Raw genomic sequence first — 25243 nt, forward strand, 5'->3', positions numbered from 1 at the left:
GATGAAGTTAACCCTATAGATGGTGTATTGTGTTTATATTTTGGATTTGAATAGTTTTGGGTGGAAGTGGTTAATTGATTATGTTGAAGAAGTGTGTGCACAAATAGTGCAATGTGATATCAATAGTTCTCAATAATTATAATACAGCCCAAAATACCTTTTGTGTTTTACAATGGACTTGAAGCCTATTCAGTAATCTGCTTAATCCTTCTTTTTTTCTTTTAATATTGCACTACGATTGCGTAAAAGGAATTTTAGTCATAATCTTCAATAATATTGAAAATTGGCGCCTTTTGCCCCCATTGGCAATATTTATTAATCCTAGATTTACCAGTAGCCCCATCTGCGCCGATCTTTGCGTAATATTCCCTATTTATTTTTTACGCTATGTGTGCGATGAATGGTATTATGCCAGCCAAAATGTTTGTTGAGTGACCTCCTAGTCTATGCCTATTTGATATGAAATATTGACTTTGACATCGACGTCCAATGAATGAGCTTGCATTTTCGACGTCAGCTGTCATTAGCATTGCATTATTGTTCATTTGGTTTATTCTAATTTTAATTATAATTCTGGATTTCTGTGTAAAATTTTAATGATTATTGCTTAATGTGAGTGTAATTTTATCATATCAGATCCAGATTATTTATATCCTTGCTGGTTCAATGACATTGTTGCCGGTGCCACTCAGTTGGGATACCCATGTCAATGTAAAATTTAGTTTGGTATTTTTTTAGAAATCCGAAGTAAAAATTCAACATGGATCGTCTTCTACGTCTTGGTGGAGGGATGACAGGGTTGTCTCAAGCACCCCCGCCTACTGATGCTCCGGTTGTGGACACAGCTGAACAAGTCTACATATCATCGCTAGCGCTGCTAAAAATGTTGAAACATGGCAGGGCAGGTGTTCCCATGGAAGTCATGGGTCTTATGTTGGGTAAGGAATTTCAATGTTAATATTGCCTTTTTTCCTTTTTATCGTATGATAAATATCAATGAAAGTAATGAACACATAATATAAGCTTTATTGATTTAATTATATCATGGAAGTGAAAATAAGGTGTTAGTTAGCTATCTATATATAATTATAATTTTCTTTCTAGATTCATGATGTTTATTATCTATTAAAGTTAACCATCACATTTATGGTTTACTTTGATCTGAAGTGGTTTTAAATTCCTTCCTTTTCATATTTCAATGAAAGCGTGTTAATCATGAACAAATATATATAAAATAAACATTAAAATTGAACTTCCATTGGTTTTTCATTTGTGCTGACTCATTATAATATTTATAATACTGAAAGGAAAATCCAGTTGATTTATTTGAAACAAGGATAGGAACTCTTCTATAGGTTGAAAGGCTATTATGTTAAATCAACATTTTTGATAAATCTTTTTTTTATATATTTTGTTCCAAAATCTTTTCCAAAATCTTTACATAGAAAAACTTTAAATTTAATTTCCAGGTGAATTTGTGGATGACTACACAGTTCGTGTGATTGATGTGTTTGCAATGCCGCAAACTGGTACTGGGGTGTCAGTAGAAGCTGTCGACCCAGTGTTCCAGGCCAAGATGTTGGATATGCTGAAGCAGACTGGTCGTCCTGAGATGGTGGTGGGCTGGTATGTTGTATTCATAATTATTGGGTGACACAGATACAGTATCATATCTTTATCCCTTACAAGGTAGACAGAGTCAAGAATTGCAAAACTAGGTGGCTACATTTATCTAAATGGTGAGCTTATTGGTGGAGTGAGATTAAATAGTGCTCGAGTTGCTATTACTGAAAGAGTCTCCAGTTTATAGCCCTTTACCCTGATTGCTTGGTTGGTTGATTTGCCTTTTATAATCAGCACAGGACATAGACCTTCATAAAAATAATTTAAGTATAATGATACTTTACCAATCGGCACTATGCTTAAATAATTATATCACTTGTAAAGAATCTTTTAAGAACATTGTAATAAATCACACAAGTTGGTCATCATAATCTGACATAGAAAGTGATTGAATTTTTAGTTTTTGAGACACCTTAAAAATATTTGTTTAGTTTGCATTCAAGTTTTCTACTACTTTTTACCATATATAAATCTAATATATTCACCATAATAAAAAAAGTACTTTAAATAAATTTTCAGGTACCACTCACATCCAGGATTTGGTTGCTGGCTCTCTGGTGTGGACATAAACACTCAACAGTCATTTGAAGCTTTGTCAGAGAGGGCTGTAGCCGTCGTTGTCGACCCCATTCAGTCCGTCAAAGGGAAAGTTGTCATTGATGCATTCCGTCTAATAAACCCCAACATGATGGTCTTGGGACAGGAGCCCAGGCAGACCACTTCCAATCTGGGTCATCTCCAAAAACCATCAGTGCAAGCCTTGATTCACGGTCTCAACCGCCATTATTACTCCATCAGTATCAACTACAGGAAGAATGAGTTGGAGCAGAAAATGCTCTTGAATCTCCACAAAAAGTCATGGATGGATGGACTCACATTATCAGACTACAAAGAACACTGCTCTATCAACGAGACCACCGTCACAGATATGCTCGATTTAGCAAAGAATTACAACAAAGCTTTAGAAGATGAAGAGAAAATGACACCTGAGCAATTAGCCATTAAGAATGTTGGTAAACAGGATCCTAAGAGGCATTTGGAAGAGAAAGTCGATGTTCTAATGTCAAATAACATTGTACAAAATCTAGGAGCGATGCTCGACACAATGGTATTCAAATGATCTCTACCGACATGTATATTGTAAGGTGTTAAGAAAATAATCATCTCATTTCTGTTCTCGCATTACATTTCACCTCATTGTATGATACTTACTTGTGTACCTATTGCGAAATAAAATTCCGATTTTTATATTATCTGTTTTTATTAGTAAAATAGTCTTTGTGGTGCGATTTGATCGCGAATCTTAATTAGTTTTTTCTGGATAACATGGCAGTTGGTCATACTAGCAAAGTCGATGTCAAACATAGGACTTAGATTGGGCTGTCGCGTTACTATGTCCTTAATTATCCTTTTCACTTTGCAGAATGCTTCTTCCGGATCATCCATTTCAACCTGTAATACAATAAAACTGATGGTATATCTTTAAGGGTTTGTAAAAAACTCAGCCCTTCAATAAACATTATGATCGCAAGTTCTATTTAGAGAAGCATAGTATGTAGATGACTTTATTATGAAGTATCCACACAAAATTAGAAAGAAAAAAATAATGTTAATTAGTGTTTTTAACATAAATGGTAAATGTCAAAATATATAAATCTTTATAATAATTTTGATTATATTATAATCAAATTTTATCTGGACTGTTGAGGACACTGTTGTAATTGACTGTATTGTATTTGTTGTCTATTATACTTACAGTGTCCCAAAAAAGGCCAGGAGAACTTCGATGCATTGTTTCGTATTCATCTCTCATGGAGTCAGTGTTCAATATCTGGTTAGATTCCTGAGAGAAAACATAATATATCATAGAACATCACCTGTGGCTATGTATAGTTACATTACAGTTTAATCACACCTATCTAATCTTAGTGCACCTTTTCCAAAACTAAATAGTTTTATCTGGACATGTTGAAAATACATCGTCATCCCTTCTCACTCGAGTGTTTGTTGTTGTAGATTCAATCGAACAAATTAATATATTAAATTTGATTTCCTTAAAAAATAATGACATGAAGGACCTTTTGATAATGTTCCAATTCCTTTAGAATTAAATCTGGATCGTCAATCCTGCTTTCCTTGGCTGTGGTGGTGTGTACGGCAATGTCAGCTGGAAAATTCATACTAATGTTATGAATGTAAAATTCTGTTTGTCGGTGCTTTGGATTGAAGTACCATGACGACCTCGGTGGCGCAGTGGTAAAGTGCTTGCCCCTGAACCGAGAGGTCCTGGGTTCGATCTCCGGTCGGGTCATGATGGAAAATGATCTTTTTCTGATTGGCCCGGGTCTTGTTATCTATATGTATATTTGTTATTAAATATAGTATCTTTGAGTTAGTATCCCATAATACAAGTCTCGAACTTACTTTGGGGCTAGCCCAATCTGTGTAATATGTCCTAATGTAATATATTAATTATTAATATTATTAATTAATTTACTGAAATTTGAGGGTTGTGGATGAATAGGCTAATAGAATAACAAATAAAATAGAACCTTTTAATATAGTTGGGAGAAATTTTATTAAAGGAATCTGGAACCTGATTGTGACGCAATCTAAGTTAGATTGTGTCACAATCAGGTTCCAGATTCCTCTCTTCGCAAGGATGTGGGACACTGTGGGGGCCTGAGTTGCTCAATCCATGGAACTTACAGTGTAGGGAGACAGCGCTGTGAAGTAGTCCGGTCTCCGCCAGGAACGCAAGCCACAGGTCTGTGTCATCAAGCGAGTCCCCGGCAGCGTTGTAAGGGCGTTGCGTGTGCGACCCTCTCAACGGCCTCGTGCTTATGGATCTTACGTTAGTCTGACCTCCTGTGTGTAAACAAGTTTAAAATTAAAATTAAAAAACAAGCATGTGCAATTTAGCGCGTATTAACACCATAGAGACCGCTTTTTTGACACTACAGACAAAGTGTGATTCAGTTTTATGATGCTTTTGTGTTTCCCGCAATCCCTATCACTTTTCTCGGTAGCAAACCATAAAGGTATAAGCCTGCAAGAGTCACCCTTAATTATTCTATCCTCACTCTCCAATCTCCATCACGTAACGTTTTCTTGTAAAATTGTATTAGGTTTTATTAAACAGTTTCAGTTCTGTTTAAAATATTACAAAGTAAATCACACAAAGTGCATTGAAGCCTGGTCAAAATTTTTGAAAAAAAGTCATGAATTTTCCCCTAAACCAAGTAGTGAGTGGTTCGAGAAATCCAGCACTGTCGTTCCTGAACTGAAGCCAACGGCCTGTCGTCCTTCAGGTGGACACGAATAGGGACATTTATTACCTACTACGTAGAGGGAGAGAGGCCTACACAGAACACAGATTTCCCCTGCGTCAGTATTTCTCGTAAATATTTGAATATGTTAGTCAATGATTTTCACGCACAATGTGTCGATTCTGGTGACGTTAATATTTTAGCTATAGGTCTGTAGTATTTTAAAATAGTTGTTATTTCACCTAAATAATTACTCCTATTAATAAACGATTGCCATAACATTAGCACATTCAGTATTCTGAATTCCTAGTATTTAGACTGGTAGCACTGAACCTTCTTTCGGAGGTGGTGGTTCTATGATCATTCCGGAGATTTGGTTAGGAGCCTCTGTGTTGTTGGATGTGAATGTCACAGACTTTGAAGACTTCGTGCTATCCGGACACTGGGTTGATAGACCTAGAATAAATTAATTTAGATTTCCAACAGTTCATATTAGTGTAGATAAGTATTAGAAAGTAATAGATAAGTACCTAAATAATAATTTTACATTTCTCATTATCTTCCTGATTAAGGGTGGCAACTGGAAGTAAATTTTAAAAATAGAATTCATGGTTTCTGCCTGGCCGATTGTCGGCTTTAAAACAATTATACTACCTTAAAAAAAGCCACAGCACAGACCATTTTGCCTATGCACAGATAGGTATCTAACTCTCTTACGTTCAAACAATTTTAAAATTTGAGTTTCATGTGTAAATTTCAAACTGAATATGCAATTTGCTGGTTTTGCTGCATCCATCAATAGATGGATACTTATTTTAAAAACATAGTGTGTGATTTGATTATATCGTCAATAATCTATATAAGTATGTACCTTTCCATGTTGATGACGCGTATCTGCTAAAATCGACACTCTTGGGACGACTGATACTCAAAGCCTTTTCTTGTTTCGAGCGGGATTTCCTGTTAAAAGTCAATTAAGTATTTAAAGTCAATTAATAATAAAAAAATATATACTTAATACTAGCTGGGCCATCAACTAGGTAGGTATATCTACTTAATAGATACAAATTTTGAAAACCCGCATGTGTATTTACCTATCAAAATTAGCCTTTCAGCCTACCCGTGAATGCGTGACAAACTTTCGCATTTATAGTATTTGTATGGAAGTATGGATTTATCATGTCGACTAAAGTTCGTCGCCATCACCATTAGGTGATGCTGCTCATTTAGAGATATATAGGTATTTACTTTAGAAAAAAAATACAAACGACTTATCATCAGGTATTCATCATACCTATACATATATTCTCTACTGAAAAGATACCTACTTGAAAAGAAAGTCACTTGTTAGACTTAATTTTACCCTCTGTGCTTCTCTCCTGCCAACTTGATATTTTTGTTTTGGTCGCTTTTATTATGATCCTTATTAGAATCCTGATAGGAATTCTGTTCGGTAGCGAAACTATTGAATTCGTCGTGCCCCTGAGACTCCTTGTACAGAGAGTGCAAACTAGGGTCCAATTGGCTGCTTCTCCGCTTGAACTCCTCATCCAGTGACGATGAACTCTAAAATAACTTTTAGGCATGATAATTCCATTAGTCAACGTAACTGATAGTAAAGGAGACACAACGTCTGTAGACGTTAATTGTCCTGCAAAGGGTTAAATACCAGTAGGTAAAATTTAGTTGTAAGTATCCTAAACAACTCAATTTATACTGCTCAAGTGCGTAGTCGGACCACGTGCAATATTAGGGTTCCGAAGGTTGGGTACCTTCGGAACCCTAAGTACAATAACACAAATATGTAATTACTTCATCTTAACTACAACTTGAATTGTACAGGTAAGTATAGGTACTTCTAAGTACAGGTAAGTACAATAACACAAATATGTATTTACTTCAACTTAACTACAACTTGAATTGACAACTAAGTATACCTATAACTGCCACAATTTTATATGAAATTTGATGTTTTTCTTATTTATTTTATCTATTACTAGTGAACTTGATAATAAATTAGTTAAATTCTAATTTTAAAGTGCTTTTATAAATTACTAGCGGTCCCGGCTTCGCTTGGGTAAAACCATATCTAATAAATTACACTCATAAACATTTCTTAGGAACTACACTATCTATTATTGGCATTCATACAGACAGATAGATAGACGCTAAAGGAGACTTCTTTTAATAATAATAAGGATGTCGAAAAAATCAATGAAAATAGTATAATGTGGTACATACGGAAATGAGGAGATTGAACATATTCACACCACGTGCGTAGTCCGCGACCGCTTCCCGGGCGTCGCTACTCATCATCAGTGAACATTCTGATTCGATCAAGAATTCGCTCTGCTCCTTTTCATCTTGTAGCCCCTATCGCCAAAATACATTGTTAATTTACTTATTAGAAAGGCCCATACGAAAGGACAGTAACCCAGCATTGGAAAAAGCTGTTGATGATGACGAGAAAGTACACTACATATGTATTGCCCATTGGAAATACCATGTATTTCCAAAAATATAAAAGTAAGAAAATTTAAGAATCAATCAAAAGTTGTTAATCTTTCTGGCTCGGCCTCCATTACTGATAGCTCGAAGTCTTTGAAGTCGGTAAAAGTAAAAACTAACCACTAAAATCTCATTTAGTATTCCAGTTATGATGATGCGACCGGACAGTAGAACTTGCAAGGTCGATTTCTCAAACGGAGTCTCCATAGCAATTCGTTTGAAGGCGACTTCGCGAAAGCTAGATTAAAAATTATAAGTATATTTATTAAATTGATTAAAAAATAATATTGTATAATGGATCAAGTAAGTACATAAGTTTACTGTTATGTGTAAAAAGGTCTACTTACGCCAGGTATTCGAACTAAATGTTTTAAAGCCCAAAGTTTTTACACATAACAGTCGTATTCGCATACTTACCTCTTTCGTTGTTTTTGTCTCGCTCTTAGCGTCTCCTTGTCAGAGCATGTGGCTAAGATTAAATAAGGTCTTCTTCCTCGCAACCTCAACATTAGTCCTGCTATTAAATCCATGGTTACAATTTTGACCTTTGAATCGTTAATGAACGCTTGCTCACGGCCTGGAAAATTAGAATAGATATTTTCTGTGATTTTACTTTTACTACAGATAGTATAGATACATTTTAATACGTTTCACGAAGTTTAGGGATTCGTAAAACATGGTTATTAAGAATTGTACTTGTTGCTAGCATATTATCTAGAACTGTGAGGATTTTAGAATTTCTAACTTGAAGCTCGTTCTGACCTTTAGATTTGATATTCTGTGACTAATCATTTACACTTAGGATATGGTTTTAATAAATATTAACCTAGCTACGACGGTAGTTCAGCGGTTATGTTCAGTCGCAGCGCGAGACTGAAACTTACCTAATAGTGCATTTCGCGAGGCCCACCTGATTATTTCGAATTACTTTTTTTTAGTTCACACTATCGCGCAAAACCGATACTTTTTGCTATATAAGCTATTTTTTATTTATATAAGCTTTTTACAAATATATATGGTGCACAAGGCTCTTTATACTACGAGGCCATGAGCGGAGGCCTAAACTACCCACGCCTTCCGCCATCTCTGTTGTAGTACATATGCCCAGGTAATTTTTCTGTATTCTGAGTGTTGCACATGCTTTCATACTAATTTCAATATTGGATACACAATCTCACTCAATCCATAGGACTCTCCAGTCATCTCAGAGTAGGTGAGAAGTTCCCCAGCCAGCAGCATGTCGTCAAACTTGGATCTGGACACCTGGATGTAGTGCTCCGGGTGGTGGAAGTTGGCAGTGGTGTGTTGTAGCGCTAGCTCTATGTTGGAGGGACATTCCGCGGCTAGACGGCGAGCTAGTTTCCCTGAAATAACTTTTAATATTAGAAAAAAGTTTAGGAGAAAAAAAGTAGCGGCCTATGATGTGGCTGAGAATGCAAAAGATGGGCAGATCTGGGCAGATGCTTATCCCGAAAAGCATCTGCCCAAATCATTCGGCATGGCGAGTAATAAAATCACTTTCTTCTTGCATTCGTTATGATTTCATGGGGGGCAAACAGAAAAATAACAGTAAGTTTTTCTTAAAGGTTGTCCATCCGTTTTTATAATTATGACGCAACGCAACCTTAGATTGTTTTATTATCTTGTTATTTAGTCTGTAATCGAAATTAAAAACATAACAATACTCTGGTCTTTGCTGAATGAAACGATCGTAGGTACCTAGTACTATTTTTGCATTGCAATAAACATAGGAACATTCGGTGGCTTCTGTTATTTGTCCAACAACGTATCAATGTAAGTAGGTTTCTTTTAAATTTTTCAGGGAGAAAAAAAGCAACATTGTGCTATATCGCTAGTTCCTAGGCAGCTACCATAGTGCAAGGGTTTAGCGCGCTATGATTGGCTGAAATATGTACATATGATTGGCTGAGATATATTTTTTGTTTATTGCGCAAGTGTATATATACGAGTACAATATGTGTTTTGAGATTCTCAAGTTACCCTTGCCAACCGCTTCATAGCCGACTAGTACAACTAAAGGTATTTCATTTGTGTCCGCGGGGGGGATGTGGGGGGACACGATAGCTTTGGATAGCTGCTCAATGTACAGCAGGCGCAGGAGACGCCGGGTAGCGAAGCTTGTCGCGTCTGGCATCATGTCCATCTTGGATGTGCGCTAAGATAAAAATAAATTTGCATAAACGTGGAAATCATTGTTTGTATCTATTGTTTCGTATCATTTCTAATAAGATAGTGTGTATGTACGTGTGTATATACAATATCTAATAATGTTACGAATCAGTAGATTCATATTAACATAAATATGTAACATTATACAACGTAGGTACTAGCTTTTTCCTGTGGCAGAACCGCATGAAAATTTATTAGTGAATAGACTTAGACGACTTTATTCTCAATTTCTTTTTACATAATGTATCCTTTGGAAAACTCACATATCTATGATTTTTGTATGAAAGGTATAAACAAAGTAAGTATTGAAATAAATAAAGTATGGAATATAAAACAAGTATAACAAATTATTACAACGATATACGAATACTATTGAATATATAAGTATAATGTATTTTAGCTATGAATAAATCACCTAACATTTCAACAATATCTAATACTGCTCCAGACAATCTGGTATTAAATATTTACCTGTATGTGCATTTACTGATCCAGGTAAGCCGTTACAAAGGGATTGTGTAACAAACTTTATAATCATAATTAATATTCAGTATTACTTGGGTATTATAGTACATATATACCTACTAGTAGCCACCCATCTGATTTGGTTATGTCCTGCTCTACGCATGTCCAAGATAAAAAGAAGTTCGCAAGTGATACAGAGATTAATACAGCCACCAGCTATGGCATATCTCTCACTCTCATCTGAGCATTGCTCGGTTTCTTCCTCAGCTGTTAAGTCTTAGCTCAGCTTTTTCTTCTCCTCTTCGCATCTCTTCGGTATACAACTAGGGAGTTGTCAGACTACTGATACGCATATCATCCTTGACGACAAGCCAGCACTTCTTGGGTTTATATAAAGTAGTCGTATACTTGAACTATAGGATCCAGTTCCTGTGCATCCAGGCTGAGTAGCGCGGGGAATGTGTTTATGACGACGTCCATGTAGCCTGGTGAGGCGCAGATAGGGTTTGCACGAAGGTCTAACACGATGAGTCGGCGCATTTGACGCATGTATACAGCCAGTTCGAGCAGCGTGCCCAGCCGGTTGTTGCGAGCGTGCAGTTCTCGCAGTCTAAAATAATAAAAAAAAAACTACTTTCATTTCTCATACTCGTAAAGTTTGACATTTTGATTGGATGTAATGAAGCAAGATTGTATTACATCCAATCTTGCTTCTTGGATAAAATGAAGCAAGTTGGCTAAATGTAGATTTTAAGGTAGTAAGTAAAATTACCGTGTTCTTTGTTTGCTGAAGAGCGCAAAAGTAAATTTGACCTAGAAAATCAGGCGCATACAACATCGAATATTATATTATAATTAACAATAATATTTATACTCGCAATATTCTTGTAAATTTTGTCGCAATCGAAGTGAAAAGTTGAGAGGTTGCTTATAACATGAGTGCTTCGACCGTAAATTGTTATAAACGCCTCGCTCAGAGGACGGGCGCAAATGTGCCTATGAAAATGAAGAGTTCCGAAGAAGATATCAATAAGGTTTAATCTTTTCTTTGATTCGTCGTCTCGCTAAGAAGAAGAATACCTTCGGATTTTGAGAATTCTCAGTGAAAAGTTTGACTTTTAGACAAATTTTGTTGTGAAAGTACAATGAAGTAAGATAAACTCGTGGACGATTATATAAGCAGAAAGAGCTTCATCAGAGAGCTGAACAGCAGGACATTTGATTAATTTGTACCTGTTTATTGTTTTTTAATTTTAATTTTATCTATAATCAAAATAATTATTAGGTTAGTACAAATTTCAGTAAAAGTAATGCTAGAGAAAATAAAAAAAATATTCACATATAATAAAATATTCACTCTACTTCATAGTGCAAAAATGACAAGGCAAAGATTGGCTGAATTCTGTTATATCATAAATAGGTATTTTTTTAATGTCATCTTACGTAATGAGATATGAGACTATACGTATGTACGATTATTCAGTATTGGCAAGTAGAATGAGGTATTTATAATTTTTTTAATGTACATATTCGCCTCGAGGCTTTGCTTTGCTGTTTTTGAAATCGATCACACGTAGTTTTTAAGTTTATCGCAAACAGAGAAAGCCCGATGCGGTAGAGGATTTTTCTTTTATAATACATATATGTAAATATTTAAGTATGCAGAGGTTACTGTTTACTAGACTTTTTCAATAAACAAATAATCGACTCATTAAACAAGTAATTTACCTGGTACAACCAGAGAATATTTTCAAAGAAGTCAGGTTGTTTTCGTTCAGGTTGAGATATTCCAAGTGTAACAGTGTGAAAAGACCCTTTTGGTGGCTGAACTCAAAGCTGGATATATTATTGTAGGAAACGTCTAGCCACAGCAAACGGAGGTTATTCAAATTTTCCAGACGTTGAATGTGATTGAAGGAGAGGTCTAGGCGACGCAAATACCTGTTAATAGATTTTGGCGTTGTTATTTTATCTATAAAGAAATTTGAAGCCTGAAAATATAGTGTTGTCTGAATAATATAATTTTGTTTTTTGAAATAAAACCGAAAAATATTCCAATGTGCAAGATTTAATATCAAATACTTATTGGTATTCTAATGAAATAAAAGTTACAAATAATTGTATAAAAGTAGATTATTGAAAGTACCTATTGAAAGACTGAAAATAAGATATAAAGACATGAAAGTAAGTTACCTTAAAGTTTCAAGTCCAGTGATGTGTTTAATATTATTATGAGACAAATCAAGAATCGTGACCGACCAAAATGCATCTAAATCGCGAATTTTCGTTACTGAATTGAATTTGTAATGGACCTCTGTCAAGAACCATTGAGCTGAAAGTATATATGCTGGGGTTAAAAAAATAATTGATTTTCCATGCCCTGTATGCGGTATTATTGTATTTCCACCACTAGGTAGGTACAGATATTTTTCCAACTTTTGTTCAGTGTTTCGATTGAAGGGGCGTTCTTTCATCGCGGTTTTTAGGTTTCATTTGTTGCTCTAACGCGCCGTAGCCCGGAAAGTGGAGCCATATTTTATGTTAAGAGAATAAGACGCTTCTCTTCCTCATCCTAAGATAAATTTATTTAAAATTATTTTTACAAGCTTTCATTTAACTTGCAACGTATGCATGAGGGTAACTATTTTCGGATGGAATCTTGCAACAAAAATTTCAAGCAGATAACTTCAACCGATTGAACTGAATTTCAGTCGATGGAGCTCAGGGTTTGTTTTCTTAATTTTTCTCCTCCACTTCACAGTTCACATAGTCTTATCACCAGAAGATGAGTATGGTTAGAATATATAACTAGTTATTTAGATATATACGGGTGTCATATTCCAGTACGGTCTCCAATCTGTTGAAGGCCACGGAGAGGTACTGGAGATATGGGAGGAAGGACAGCACATTTAGTTGCGTGAGAAAGTTGGACGACAGGTCCAGGTACACTAAGAATTTGTAATGCTTCAAAACGTCGATGTTGATCAAGTGCTGAAAAAAATAATTATTTCTTCACACTTTACATTTTTTAAAATTACATACCTATTATAAAAATAATTTCCTCCTGTCGAGCCTCTGTCCGTGGGAACGCAATAATATCAAAAACGAATAGACGGAGTTTTGTATGGTTTTCACCTATTTCTGTCATTCCTGAGGATGGTTTCGGTGTATAATTTTATTATTACCCGCGCGAACCAGTGTAAATACGGTTTTGGGTCAAAACCAGCGCTTTATAAAACAGAAAAATATTAAACTTGTTGAACTTTTTGATACAGATTATATGTCCACGTTTTAAATAAAATGTTTTAATATTGAACGTACTTATGATCTTTAAATATTATAAGTTTTTGGGAACAGATGTAGTCTGACCTTAGAAGACAAATCCAGTTTGATATACACCCAGTCCCCCAAGATCGGGGTTCGTGCTAGGTAAGTAAGGCAAGCGGTGACCATGTCCCTGGTGAGGACCCCACCGATAAGTTCTGGCACATCTGCTATGTCGCGCACGTGGACCACTGGAGAGTATATGTCAGCGTACAGCTCGGGGAACACGTAGAAGCAACGCCATAGTTGTTCTTCGTTCATCAATGGAGTCACGTTCACTGGAAACTAGATAATGAATGCACAGGATGAATTGACAAAATGTGTAAGAATGGGCGTGGAAAACTTCTTCTTTAATATTGAGAATAAAGGGCTTTAGTTTCAATATTAAAGAAAGAGTTTTTTCACAGGTTCATACAGTTCCTCATATTCATATCCATTGTTATTCATATTTGACTAATGTTCTTTAATTTAACCGTCGTCTCACTATTTCTTTATGATTTATTAGTCTTTTGTTTTCTCAGTCTCTTATTACCACACTACATGTTTCAATGCGATTTTCACTGTTGGTATTCCTTGAGGAAGTTTTATTTATACATAACTTTTACCCATACATCCACTCCAACTCAACGGCTTTTAAATTGTTTTTATCATGGTTCGCATGTAATATGAACCAGTAAATTATTGTTATGTTTTGAGCCCTTCATCATCTCAACAGACCTTCATGCCGGCCGCATATTCGCAGCCCCGAGGCATGGCGAAAATATTTCATGATAAAGTTTACTTTCCCTTATATTTCATGAGAGTAGCGGTACTCTGTTTTGTTAAGATGCGAGGAAGTTTCCATTTCAGTATTTTAATAAAATTCGTATGATAAGAATTTGTGTCATGAAGAGCATTTAAATTTTAATAACTTCTGCTTATATCTACTTTAATACTCTGGAAGTCTGAGCCCCTGATCTATTACTTAGATCTGATCTGAGATATAAAATAGTAGGTTACTTAATTCTTTTTAATAGTTTTACTAACATACATTTGTTAAATAGTAATCCTCCAGAGTAATAGGATTATTTCTGTTGTCTTGGTAACAAACAGGGTGAAAATTAAAATAAATAACACACGGAAGTTCTCGTCTTACGGCGGCCGAAAGCTGTTTTAGTTCACTTTACAGTCACAATTGGTTAACATCTATTCCGTATAAATGTTTCTCGATTACTCCCGGTAAAGGCGAGAAGGCTGTGAAATGTGAAAGTATAAAGAGCGTGGAGCGAGCGATGCAACGAGGTGTTCCTTTTAGAGCACCGCCTCTAATAGTTCCAACTACATAAGCATATTAGTTATTCCATTTATATGAGTGCTATTGCATGCACACTCCAGTTTTATTTGTGTTAAGTTTACGTTAGTAAAATGTTTGTTGGGCGCAAACTGAGAAAAATTTTCAAATTATCTACTTCACTTGCGCTTTGAAAGTCGATAGTGGATTTAGTTTTAAGTAAATTTTTGACGACAAAAATATCACTACATTTTGAATTTATACGAAAGAAGTTTTATGACAAGCTTTTACAAGATGAAAAATTTGTACCATTCAAAGAGCTATTCTAATCATCGACCCGAGAAGGAAGGCAAATGGAATATCTTACTTGTTCAGAAAATAAATCTTCGGCACTCTTGTGTCGAAGTTCCATCGGCACGAAGCACTCGAAGGAGTAATGCTTCGAGAATACACCGATACTTCGCCGCCTGATACTTTGACCTGTGTTAAACATATAATTGTAAAACTTACATACTGATTCCCTTGCTAGGAAAAACTAGGTATGTATTTCCGCGTATTTTCACATTTTTGTGTTGACTAATTGGTATTCTTCTGGTAGATAGTTTTTGTAAATATGGTAATATGGTAGTTTGTCATCATGCAGTATTACTTATTCATATATTCATATATGTTATTTATTTATTTTATATAACTTTTTTTACTCATGACTTTATATTAGTGCTATGACTGTGAGTGCTAACTCAGTAGATATGTAATCTCTGATTGTTGAGATGAAGGAACATATAGGTATCTCTTATTGTTAATAGAAAAATATATTTGCCATAAAGTTCCAACACCCCGTTGTTCGTACGGCACAAATTAATATATTATACGCCTAAAGATACTTAAGACCATTTAAAATTTTCCATTTGATTGATTTACCGGACAAAATGACGTCTAAAGGTTCTGCAGACATATAGTTGATCCTCGAAACATCAGCCCAGGTGCGCAGGAGGCTGCCCACGCGCATCCTGCTGAACGGATACGGTTGACTCAAAAAGGCTTGCGGCTTGTAAGGAGATTCGGAATTTTCTTCAGTTTCCGTACTTAGCATTATCGTCTCCGCACTAGCTTTTTCCTTATCTTCACCATCCATTTTGAACTAAGTAATCTTAAATCCAGGAATGTATAGTTTACCTTATTTTAGATTTATTTGGTTACAAAATGTCTCAAGCAGAACTTGTTGACTTGACACAAAGCAATATGACGCTTTGTAAATTGACAATTCGTAACAAAGAGAAATATAAACAAAAGTTTATATGAAATTCATATTTCGACCTGCTGGCAAAGTTTTCGATTTATCCGACGACACAAAAAGGTGGAGGTCTTCAATGCGTCTCGATATTTTATTGTGAAAACCAGGGACTTAATAACACCATTATATAGGATACACAACCATAAGTGTTACACATTGAATATGTTCCAGAATTATTCTTGTAACACTAATTTGGGTGTTTAAACCTGTTTTGCTTCGAACACTTAAAAAAGTGTAATAGATATGTTTTTTCCTGTAACCAAACTGTTACAAAACTGTTTTTACAATTTTTTATGTGTGTGTAAACAGTATCGTTATATGGGGAAGTCCCATTGGCTGGTGGCATCGTCAAAGCGCGCGCTGTTGCCGTTCCGTCTTATAACTAACCTGCCGGTTAGTTATCGGTAGTATACTACACGTCGGCTTTCGCATTGTTATGCCATTATAAACCTTATAGGCTATAACAGTTATAAACACTTTTGAACCTGTTTTTCAAAAAACAGATTTAAAGTGTTACAGTTTATTTCTGTTTTTCTTTTAACCCGAATGGAAAATAGTGTTTAAAACACTTTATTCGGTTACCCCAAAAGTCTCTGGTGAAAACAAAATCTTTTTCTAGAATCTTGTCCAACATTTAAATTTCTATTTTGTTTACCTCGACTAGTTCACTAAGTATATCTTAGACTTCAACAAATCCTCGAACTAGAATGCAGATTCCGTCGACCTCGCAAACAGACCCCGTGCCTGTCCAACTTGCAATATTTTATTGAAAGGATTTGTTAAAAGTTTTCCATCAGCTCTCAGTTTAAGTAAGAAAAATCGTCCTTAGAGAATAACACTGTATATTTCAAATATTTTTCTACAACATTTACTAAACAAAACTGTTTTATGTGCGTACCGTAATTAACTAAGCTTTTTATTTGTCTTGTTGTAACTGTCATATACATACAACTTTTGCTACGGGTTTTTAATCAGAGAGATTTTTGGCGTAGTATGTAATTACAGAATTGGTAGTATTATCGTAGAGATAACGTGACTACTACGAATGTCTACGAAACGCTACGAAATTCGGTAGCCTACTGTAAGAACCTCGCATTAAAACACAGATATAAGAACATACTGTTCTTATCTCTGTGCAATTAAAATAATTTCTGTGTGTCTATGCTGTTTTTTAAACTTAATTTTGTTTTAAAACTATATTGATTGACGTTCGATTTATCCACCACCAATTTTTAACTTTATCATGACTTACATTTTGTTTCATTATAAAATGAAGCCCTTAAGCACTTTGTTTGTTTTGAATAAAAAATATAAATTTACACTGCGCTGACACGAAAGCGAAATAATAGTTCAGTGCCCCACGGCGAAAACACAATTGTTTTTCTCAAAGAAGGAGTCTCACCGAAACGAGAGGTTGTTGCGACATGTGTGCAAGCTACACGATTCTTTGTACAAATATTCACATCGTTTTACAAAAGAATGCTTTGTGGTCTGCGCATACTTGAGCTGGTCTTATTAGGAAACCAAGCTATCGTTCCTCGGTTCAAAATCATAAATGTTAAGTTTCTTTTGAGTGCCATTCTAGCTACGTGAAGATTAATGCAAAGCTCTCCATAAATATTTATTTTCATGCTAATGAAGGCTTCAATCAAAATGTATAAAACATTTTAACTGTCTAATATTTTTTTACTTTTAAATCATCGTAAAACCTTAACCGCGAAATCATCGAACAAAAACACAAATACATGAATAAAAGAAAAATACATGAAACGACAAATTACATGGAAATATGTATAAATCGTCAATTTGAAGTTTATAAAAAGCTAAGAAGTAAAATGATTTCCTTGAATTTATTTTTGTCACCATTATAGGGATGTGACGACGTCTTTTACGATAATTAAATCTCGCTCCCGAATTTCAGAAATTGCTATTTTGCAACTTTCAGCCTACACGTTACGTACACGCTAATCACAATCATTTTATCGGCAAAACATCTCGCGACTCAAAATATTAGAGAGGCTCTTTTCAACTTATTACGAGATTATTTGCGACCACATTGCTTGGTAAGTACTTAATTAAATTTTCAGTTCACGGTCTTAATATTGAGCGTGTTGTATTATACGTAAGTATCTACTTAAAGCGATGTTAAATATAAGAGGTAAGTATTTGTGGTGTCATACTTCTGTGCCGTACATAATGTTTTTATTTTAGTAAAGTATCCATATGTAAAATTCCGTAACTCTTGGTTTGCTGGTTAAATTATATGTATTAATATTTTCTTTTAAATACATTTTTGTACACGTATAGTCGAACAATATCCATCTAAGTCTAAATATTTTAATTAAATTTCTAAAGATTAGATGAAATCATTAATTTTCTTAGCTTGAAAATTTAGTATCCTTAATCTTTTTATAGCTAAGTATAAAGTAAAACTTTCTTGAAACTGAAACGTTATCTCTCGGAAACGTAGCCGTTATTTTTTTTCTAAAGGTATAAAATCTTATTGGGATAAAGGATGACACACAGAAATGACTCAAAGTTTGCCGGTTAAAGTCACTAAGATGCATGGTCATAGTCTCATCGTCAAAATACTCAGATGGCTGAATAAAACGTATTTAAATTTTACTCTACAGGATACTGTTGAGCTTATGTAAGATTTCGTACATATGGCAAAATAGCAACGTTATCTCTAGCTTACTACTGCATCCTACGTGAACGACGGATTGCTGCACATTGTGATGCGGTGCTGTGAATGTACTGGTGATTACGGCGACCACATAGATCACAAGTAAATATATGCATACATTTGACATTGAAACAACTTGACACGGCTCGTTGTTGTATCTCTGAAATAGTATGAGAAAAATTTATTTCTCGGTTTCAAATCTAATTAACATTATTTCCAGAAAACGCAATGCCTGGTACTGTTAACTTCTTCAAAAACTCGAAGACAAAGGAAATCTTCATATTTCATGCTTAATAAGAAGACGTCTTCCCCCGCTCCATCATTTGAAACGTATTGAATGGTGAAAGTTGTTCAGAAAATATATTTCGCGGCGAAACTTCAAACAACAATGTGTCTTTATTCAAAGTAACAGAAACATTCACCCGGAAAAAACCTGCAATTCTTTTGTAAAGAAAATGAAGGAGCGTGGTGTTGGACGCTACGTTGAAATTTCAATTTTCACCCGTCAACTTGCTGGTCTAGTACTTGCTGGTGTAGTACTTACTGGACCCTCTAGATTAGACCCAAAAGAAAAGAGGAACTCATTTAGAACAAGGCCAACACGGGCAAAACCATTAGATTTTCCTAAAAAAATGCGGTAAATACTCTCTTTTTAAAAATGGTTTAACACCTATCCCAACTTATCAGTATAATATTGATAGCGGAATCCTTGTTATCAGTATAACAAGGATTCCGCTATCTATATTTTTTTCTAAAATGGCTTTTTTATATTTAAGGTTTTTATAGATTTATTCCTACACATCAGCTATGGCAGATGAAGAACTTTAATTATATATTAAATTCTAGGTTAACAAGAACTTCTTAATATTCGTTTGTGAAACTGCAAAACATGTGAAATAATAATAGTTATAAGTTATATATAGATCGCGATGACTTAAAAGTTTGATATTAAAGTTTGATATGGGCACCGAAGTGACCTGTAAGAGTCCCGTGTTTACCTTTTGGGACACGAAACCCTAAAAATATTCTAACCTACATAACTCTTTGTACTTATACCTTTACTTGGTACTCACCAAATAAAGGGATAAGTTGGGATAGGTGTTAAACCATTTTTAAAAAGAGAGTATTTACCGCATTTTTTTAGGAAAATCTAATGGTTTTGCCCGTGTTGGCCTTGTTCTAAATGAGTTCCTCTTTTCTTTTGGGTCCCGCTTGGTCACTGGATTTCCTCGGGGAATCTCCGTATGAAAGCGCTCTCATCTATGAGTAAAAAATATATCACTTACATCTGCTAATTACTTGTGGCTTGTGTGGTCAAAGAAGCATCCTAATCGTATCCTAAATAATATTATAAACATGCGAAAGTATGTTTGTTTGTTACTTCATATTGAACCAGTGTTCAACTCGCACTTAACCGGTGTTTGAAGGTCTTGTGTAACCTATAAGTTAAAACCTATTCGGTCGAATTCCGAAGATCTAAGAAGATTATAGCTCACTTGTTAAGTATTATTATTTCTGACTATTTTAACTTACGGGAAATTGCTATGCAAGTAAAAAACAAACAACAACTGTCTCGTGGGAAAATAGTGGCTGTCTATTATGGAAGTATTTACGTCGGAAAATATTTAACGAGGCATTTACGTCGGGAAATGTTTACGGGTTGGACGGGGGATGTAATCTAATAATGTTACTCTACTTTTAATTAAAAACTAAATAAATGGACCTGGCTGACTGAATGCGGTAGCCTTCAGCCGTTATTCTGTAACTGTTTTGTTATTTATTTAATATATATGGTCGACATCGTGAATATTTTTAGCAAATTTTAAAAATATATACCTAATTTTATATAACAGAACAAAGTTAACTTTAATTAAAGGCGGGTAAATTGCTGATATTCTGTGGCGACATAAAGGGACATTCGAAATGGTCATCTCCGTTGTTTGGCACATAAAACAAGTTACCTGACCTTAACGTAATTGCTACTTTACCAAAGTACCTCAAGTTTCTTCCAAACCATAGAATTTTATGAATTTTGTCCAACATAGGAAGTCATTAGTAAAAACAACAATGTAACTCATAGACAATCTCCCATTACTTACGATGTTGGTTAAAATTCATAAACACCTATGGTTCTGATATAATAATGATTGATTGATTCATTAAGTAGGTAACTAAAATTTGGAAAAAACATGGGTCGGAATTTTCCCATTTCTGACAACTAGCTGGCAGATTGCTTACCATTCAGATTTCCCGCGCATTTTCCAAGCAATTTTTCTTATCTATCCTCCCGCGTTGTTAATATTTTCCTTGAAAGGATCTTTGTGCTGTTTATTGAGTGTTCATTAATCAAACTTTAGCGTGACACTTAGCATTGTCCCCGAGAAGGGACGCTGCATTATTTAAGCTTGGTGCAAAACAGCTAAAGATATTAATGGATTTTCTGAAACACATTTAGCTAAAGGTATTTTCTTTTACTTATCTGTTTTCTTTTGGAGTGTATTACGTTTTCATATTTTGATCATGTGGTTCTGTTTGGCAAAAACTGTGTTAGTGCATCAATATATATAATCATATTTTAGTAGTTTTTTTATTATTATTTAGTCTATTTAGTACGAAGATTGCGACGATAGCTTATGATAGAATACGCAGTACTTATAATGAAACAGAATGTTGTCTGCTCAGGAACCCTTAGCATATCCACATATTAAAACAAATACATGATTGATCTTATAAAATCTGAAAGGCAACTAATTATCAGGGTTGCAAATTACTAATTCTGGTAGACATAGATAAAATTATTTTTTTATGTGGTAGACCATTGGTAGACAAGCATCAGTACTTACGTGTGTCAACATGTGTACAATATATCAATCCACGCGATGATTTATCGTTTGGCGCATCGAGGAAATAATTACGAAAACGAACCTAATTCAATTAAGGTAGGGTGATAATTGTTATATGTCTAGTAAAGATCTATATTATGTTGCAATATAATAATTTATTTTCGTTCAATGATTCAAGAAATCGCTACGTTGGGATGAACTATTTACACGATAAAGCGGCGTATTCTGTCGAAATCAGAATAGATTGTAGAAACGAGTGGATTTAGTGATATGAAAATGACGAAATTATTCTTAAGTTTCGGAACTACGGGAAGTGCCAATAAAGCGGCTGTATTTTTGTAAATTACGAACTTACATAACGTCGACTGTTATTTCCTCAGAAAACAGTTGATATATCGTAAATTAATGAATATACAGTACTCTAGGTATCTATAACTTAATAATTATATTTTTAAAGTATCTGTTCTGCAAAATGTAATCGCTATAATGTACGTAGTATTCACAAAAAATAGTAGTCCATATTATTTGAAAGATTTATTTTTATACAGGAGCTCAAAATTTTTTAGATTAATAATACCTACAGCACTAGGGCAAAACTTTTAAATATTTATAAAATTGAAGGATAGCATAGAAATTCAGTGTCATTCGATTGTAAAAAATAAACGTTAAAATTCAGAATTTTTAAAATATGCAAACATTACGCCGAAGCGGTCGTCCGTGCACGTGGACAAACAAAAGCTTTTATAACTTTTCGCGGTTAATTTGAAGAGACATAAAACGGGAGGATCTTTCCATTTATTTTTTTATGTTGCCCGTGATAGCGGTTTTCTTTCAACGCAAATATGGAGAGGAAACAACTTAACCAGTGTTTTAAAAAAAATTAAATCGCTCTCGAAGCGCGGCGGTCCTTCTTCCGGACAAATGACTGAGCTAGACTAGGATACGAGCTCGGATCGTGCATGAAATTACAATGGTGCTTTTAGAACTACCGCTAAGAGTGTCATTTATTGGGAAGTTAAAGTCTCATTGAAGGTTAATTGTGATTCCGTTTACCGATATATTTGTAAAATCATGGTTTTGGAAATTATCGGAGCTCTTGTATTTCAAAATAAATCACATTTTATTATTTTCCGGGTTTGATATTGACAAAACTAATATTAGAACATAGATATTCGGTATATGTTCAGCGTCTAAGCTATTATAAGTCCCATCACAGTTAATAGAATCGGAAACTTATTTAGTGCAGAGTTCCCCGAATGTCTAGGAGGAAGCTACAAGGGAGTAGGCGTGAGGCGGCATTCGTCCAATCAGAGCTCATTTCCTGTGAAAGTACTCGCATTCCATTTCATTCGTATATTCGTGCTTTGTATCAAATAGAGAAAGGTCAAACAGAATAATGTTTTATTTGCAGTATTGACTTTTATTTTTATCCCGGACGGATGGTGGAATGTTTCCTTCATTTAACTGAATGAAATGCGACGAGTTACTTTCTATGTATTTGTAAAATTTCTTTCTTTTTACCAGCTTACTACACTTTGGAATACATTTTCCTGTGGTGTTTTTAAATGGCGCGACATTAAGGCCATCAAGAAAAGTATATATCGCTTTTTTATATGTCGGCTAAACATCAACTCGTATAGGTTACAGGATTTGTATGCTTAACAACATGCAATTTACGCGTTATTTTGCCAAAAATAGCTCTGTTCTGAAAATATGTACAGCTATACATGATGTATTTAGTTTTGGATAATTTTATTAGTGCCTCTTTGCTGTATATGCGTGGTTCTCAAAGCGTTTCTACCGTCTTTTTGCTTCGGGGGCCGAATAACATTGTCTAGCGAAGAAAAAGCCGATGTTTCACTCTTACAGCATTCATCATCTGTGATGTGTGACATAAACACTAGGATTAACGTCAGGTCTTCGGATTATATTCCCTATATGGGTACATCTGGAAGGGATAGAGGAAGGAATAATGGCGTCGTTACAGATGTGAAATTGCCAACATGTTCTGTGTGGAACGATTTACACGAAAATTTATAACTGCTTTATCATCTATGAAGATCATAAATAGTGAGTTATGATATTGTAATCTGAGATAAACCTGTACTTTACTAGTAGATTATTATAATCGCATGATCCTGGGCTCCAACGCTCAATGGCTACGGTAGAAACCGGGAAGACGTTCAAATCTTTATTTCTTTTTTGAGTATCTTATTACTAATATCGGTGTTAGATTTTATTCAAGTCGCATAAAGGCATCTCAAATGACACTTTTACGACTACCTACTAAAATTCACCGGACTGGATCACCACCGCTTCAAACGCTCAGATGAGAGAGAGATGATAATCATTACTGTGCTGACTCTGTACTCCGATACTTTATGGTTGATGAATATGTTCAAAAGTGAGCTGATATAGTATCACTTCTTTATCCGTTACGAGGTAGATAGAGCCAAACAACGTCGTGTAATTTGAAGCCTAGGTAACTTATTATATAATGTGAGAAAGATGATTATCATCATGGTCATAATTATCTGTGTGACACATATATGTCAAAAATGACATCGACCTTCGTTACGGTAGTAGATTTTTAAGAGTATCAAATAACATCTTTACGCTTTACGAATGGCAACAAATATATAGACAGCAAATGGGAAAAGTTTCAGATAATATAATACAATGAAAGCTCTTGAAGCGTGTAGGAACTTATAAACCTTTGTTGTTTTATCTCACCCCAGTATTTGAGAAACGAGCATTTTTGTTTTGGTTCATTTGATTTGTAACAATTTTATGTACTTAGATAATTGAGGTCTATTTACAAAATGACAATAATATTGATTTTGGCAAAAGCTAGTTAAGAAGACCACAAGGGACCTAGTCATAACAATAAAGTGAGGAAGGATGTGCTCGAATAATTTACGGCTTCCTATGAAACAACTCCAGCGTACATCCTGCAGTCCCCATTTTAAGAATTTTAACGAAATTCCACTCCGCCACACAATCGAATTTCTCTTGCAATAAACACTCACTATTGTCAGCAACTATTTCAAACCGAAATTGTTTGTACAGCAATAAGTGGAAGTACTTCTTAGTACTTACATTCGGTTTATTTACCTCTTATATTCTTTGAAAACTCTGATGGACTTACAATTTGAAGTATAAGGTTTCGTTTAAAGAATTTCAGTTAAAAAATTAATGAGCATTATGTAAATGTATTGGTTCTCTAGGTTCTACCGCCTCAATGTATAATCTCATAATGTGCATAGATCTTATTTTGGTCTCATACAAGTTCTGATCTACCAAAAATCTACTTATATTTTTGAATAAAAATATCTATGTTCCTCGTAATTATCTCCACTTTGTCACTCAGTTCTGTGTAAATGTTTCGCCATGGTTGTTGAGTTTTAAAAGTTATTTGCGGTTTTACCCTAAAGTTGGGGCCTGAGTAATCAGCGGTACTTTAGAGGGCTCACTTTGATGAGAGTTAATGAAATCCGATAGCATTCAGTTTCAAATATCCCCACGTTTTTAATCAAGTATAAATTAATCCGTATAAAGTAATTGAATACTAGAAATTCTGATGAGTCCCACTTGGGACACGTCGAACTAATTAATTAGTTTAATGACTTGTTTCATACTTGTAGTGTTGACACAATATATTACGGACACGGGACATGAATTAATAATATCATCAACTTTGTTTCCATTAGGGGATTAAACTACCTACATATTCGAATCAGTCGTCACATCTATTGGTTCACCGTATCCAAT

The 25243-nt window shown here is 34.7% G+C and overlaps 2 protein-coding genes across 3 annotated transcripts; one reads left to right on the forward strand and one right to left on the reverse strand.

The window, feature by feature from the left end:
* Positions 1-475: 475 nt before the first annotated feature.
* On the forward strand, positions 476-2871 carry Rpn11 (Regulatory particle non-ATPase 11). 2 transcript variants are annotated; one of them, XM_053754914.2, is made up of 4 exons: positions 476-612; positions 739-938; positions 1470-1626; positions 2143-2871. In XM_053754914.2, exons 2-4 carry the CDS (start codon positions 761-763, stop codon positions 2741-2743), a joined length of 936 nt encoding a protein of 311 aa, XP_053610889.1. In that variant the 5' UTR covers positions 476-612; positions 739-760; the 3' UTR covers positions 2744-2871. The 2 variants fall into 2 exon arrangements, with proteins under 2 accessions (XP_053610889.1, XP_053610890.1); XM_053754915.2 differs by having other exon boundaries at positions 493-612; positions 723-938.
* On the reverse strand, positions 2632-15876 carry LOC128675477 (uncharacterized). The gene is made up of 19 exons (XM_053754913.2): positions 15571-15876; positions 15017-15129; positions 13425-13664; positions 12884-13046; positions 12249-12387; positions 11784-11996; positions 10464-10665; positions 9402-9576; positions 8579-8764; positions 7818-7977; positions 7521-7638; positions 7134-7265; positions 6256-6458; positions 5764-5852; positions 5226-5348; positions 4333-4491; positions 3702-3790; positions 3380-3466; positions 2632-3075 (listed from the first exon to the last, which is right to left on the reverse strand). The coding sequence occupies exons 1-19, from the start codon at positions 15782-15784 to the stop codon at positions 2887-2889; spliced, it is 2994 nt and encodes a 997-aa protein (XP_053610888.1). The 5' UTR covers positions 15785-15876; the 3' UTR covers positions 2632-2886.
* Positions 15877-25243: the final 9367 nt, after the last annotated feature.

The sequence above is a fragment of the Plodia interpunctella genome, chromosome 14 (genome assembly GCF_027563975.2).
Source record: "Plodia interpunctella isolate USDA-ARS_2022_Savannah chromosome 14, ilPloInte3.2, whole genome shotgun sequence".
NCBI classification, from domain to species: Eukaryota; Metazoa; Arthropoda; class Insecta; order Lepidoptera; family Pyralidae; genus Plodia; species Plodia interpunctella.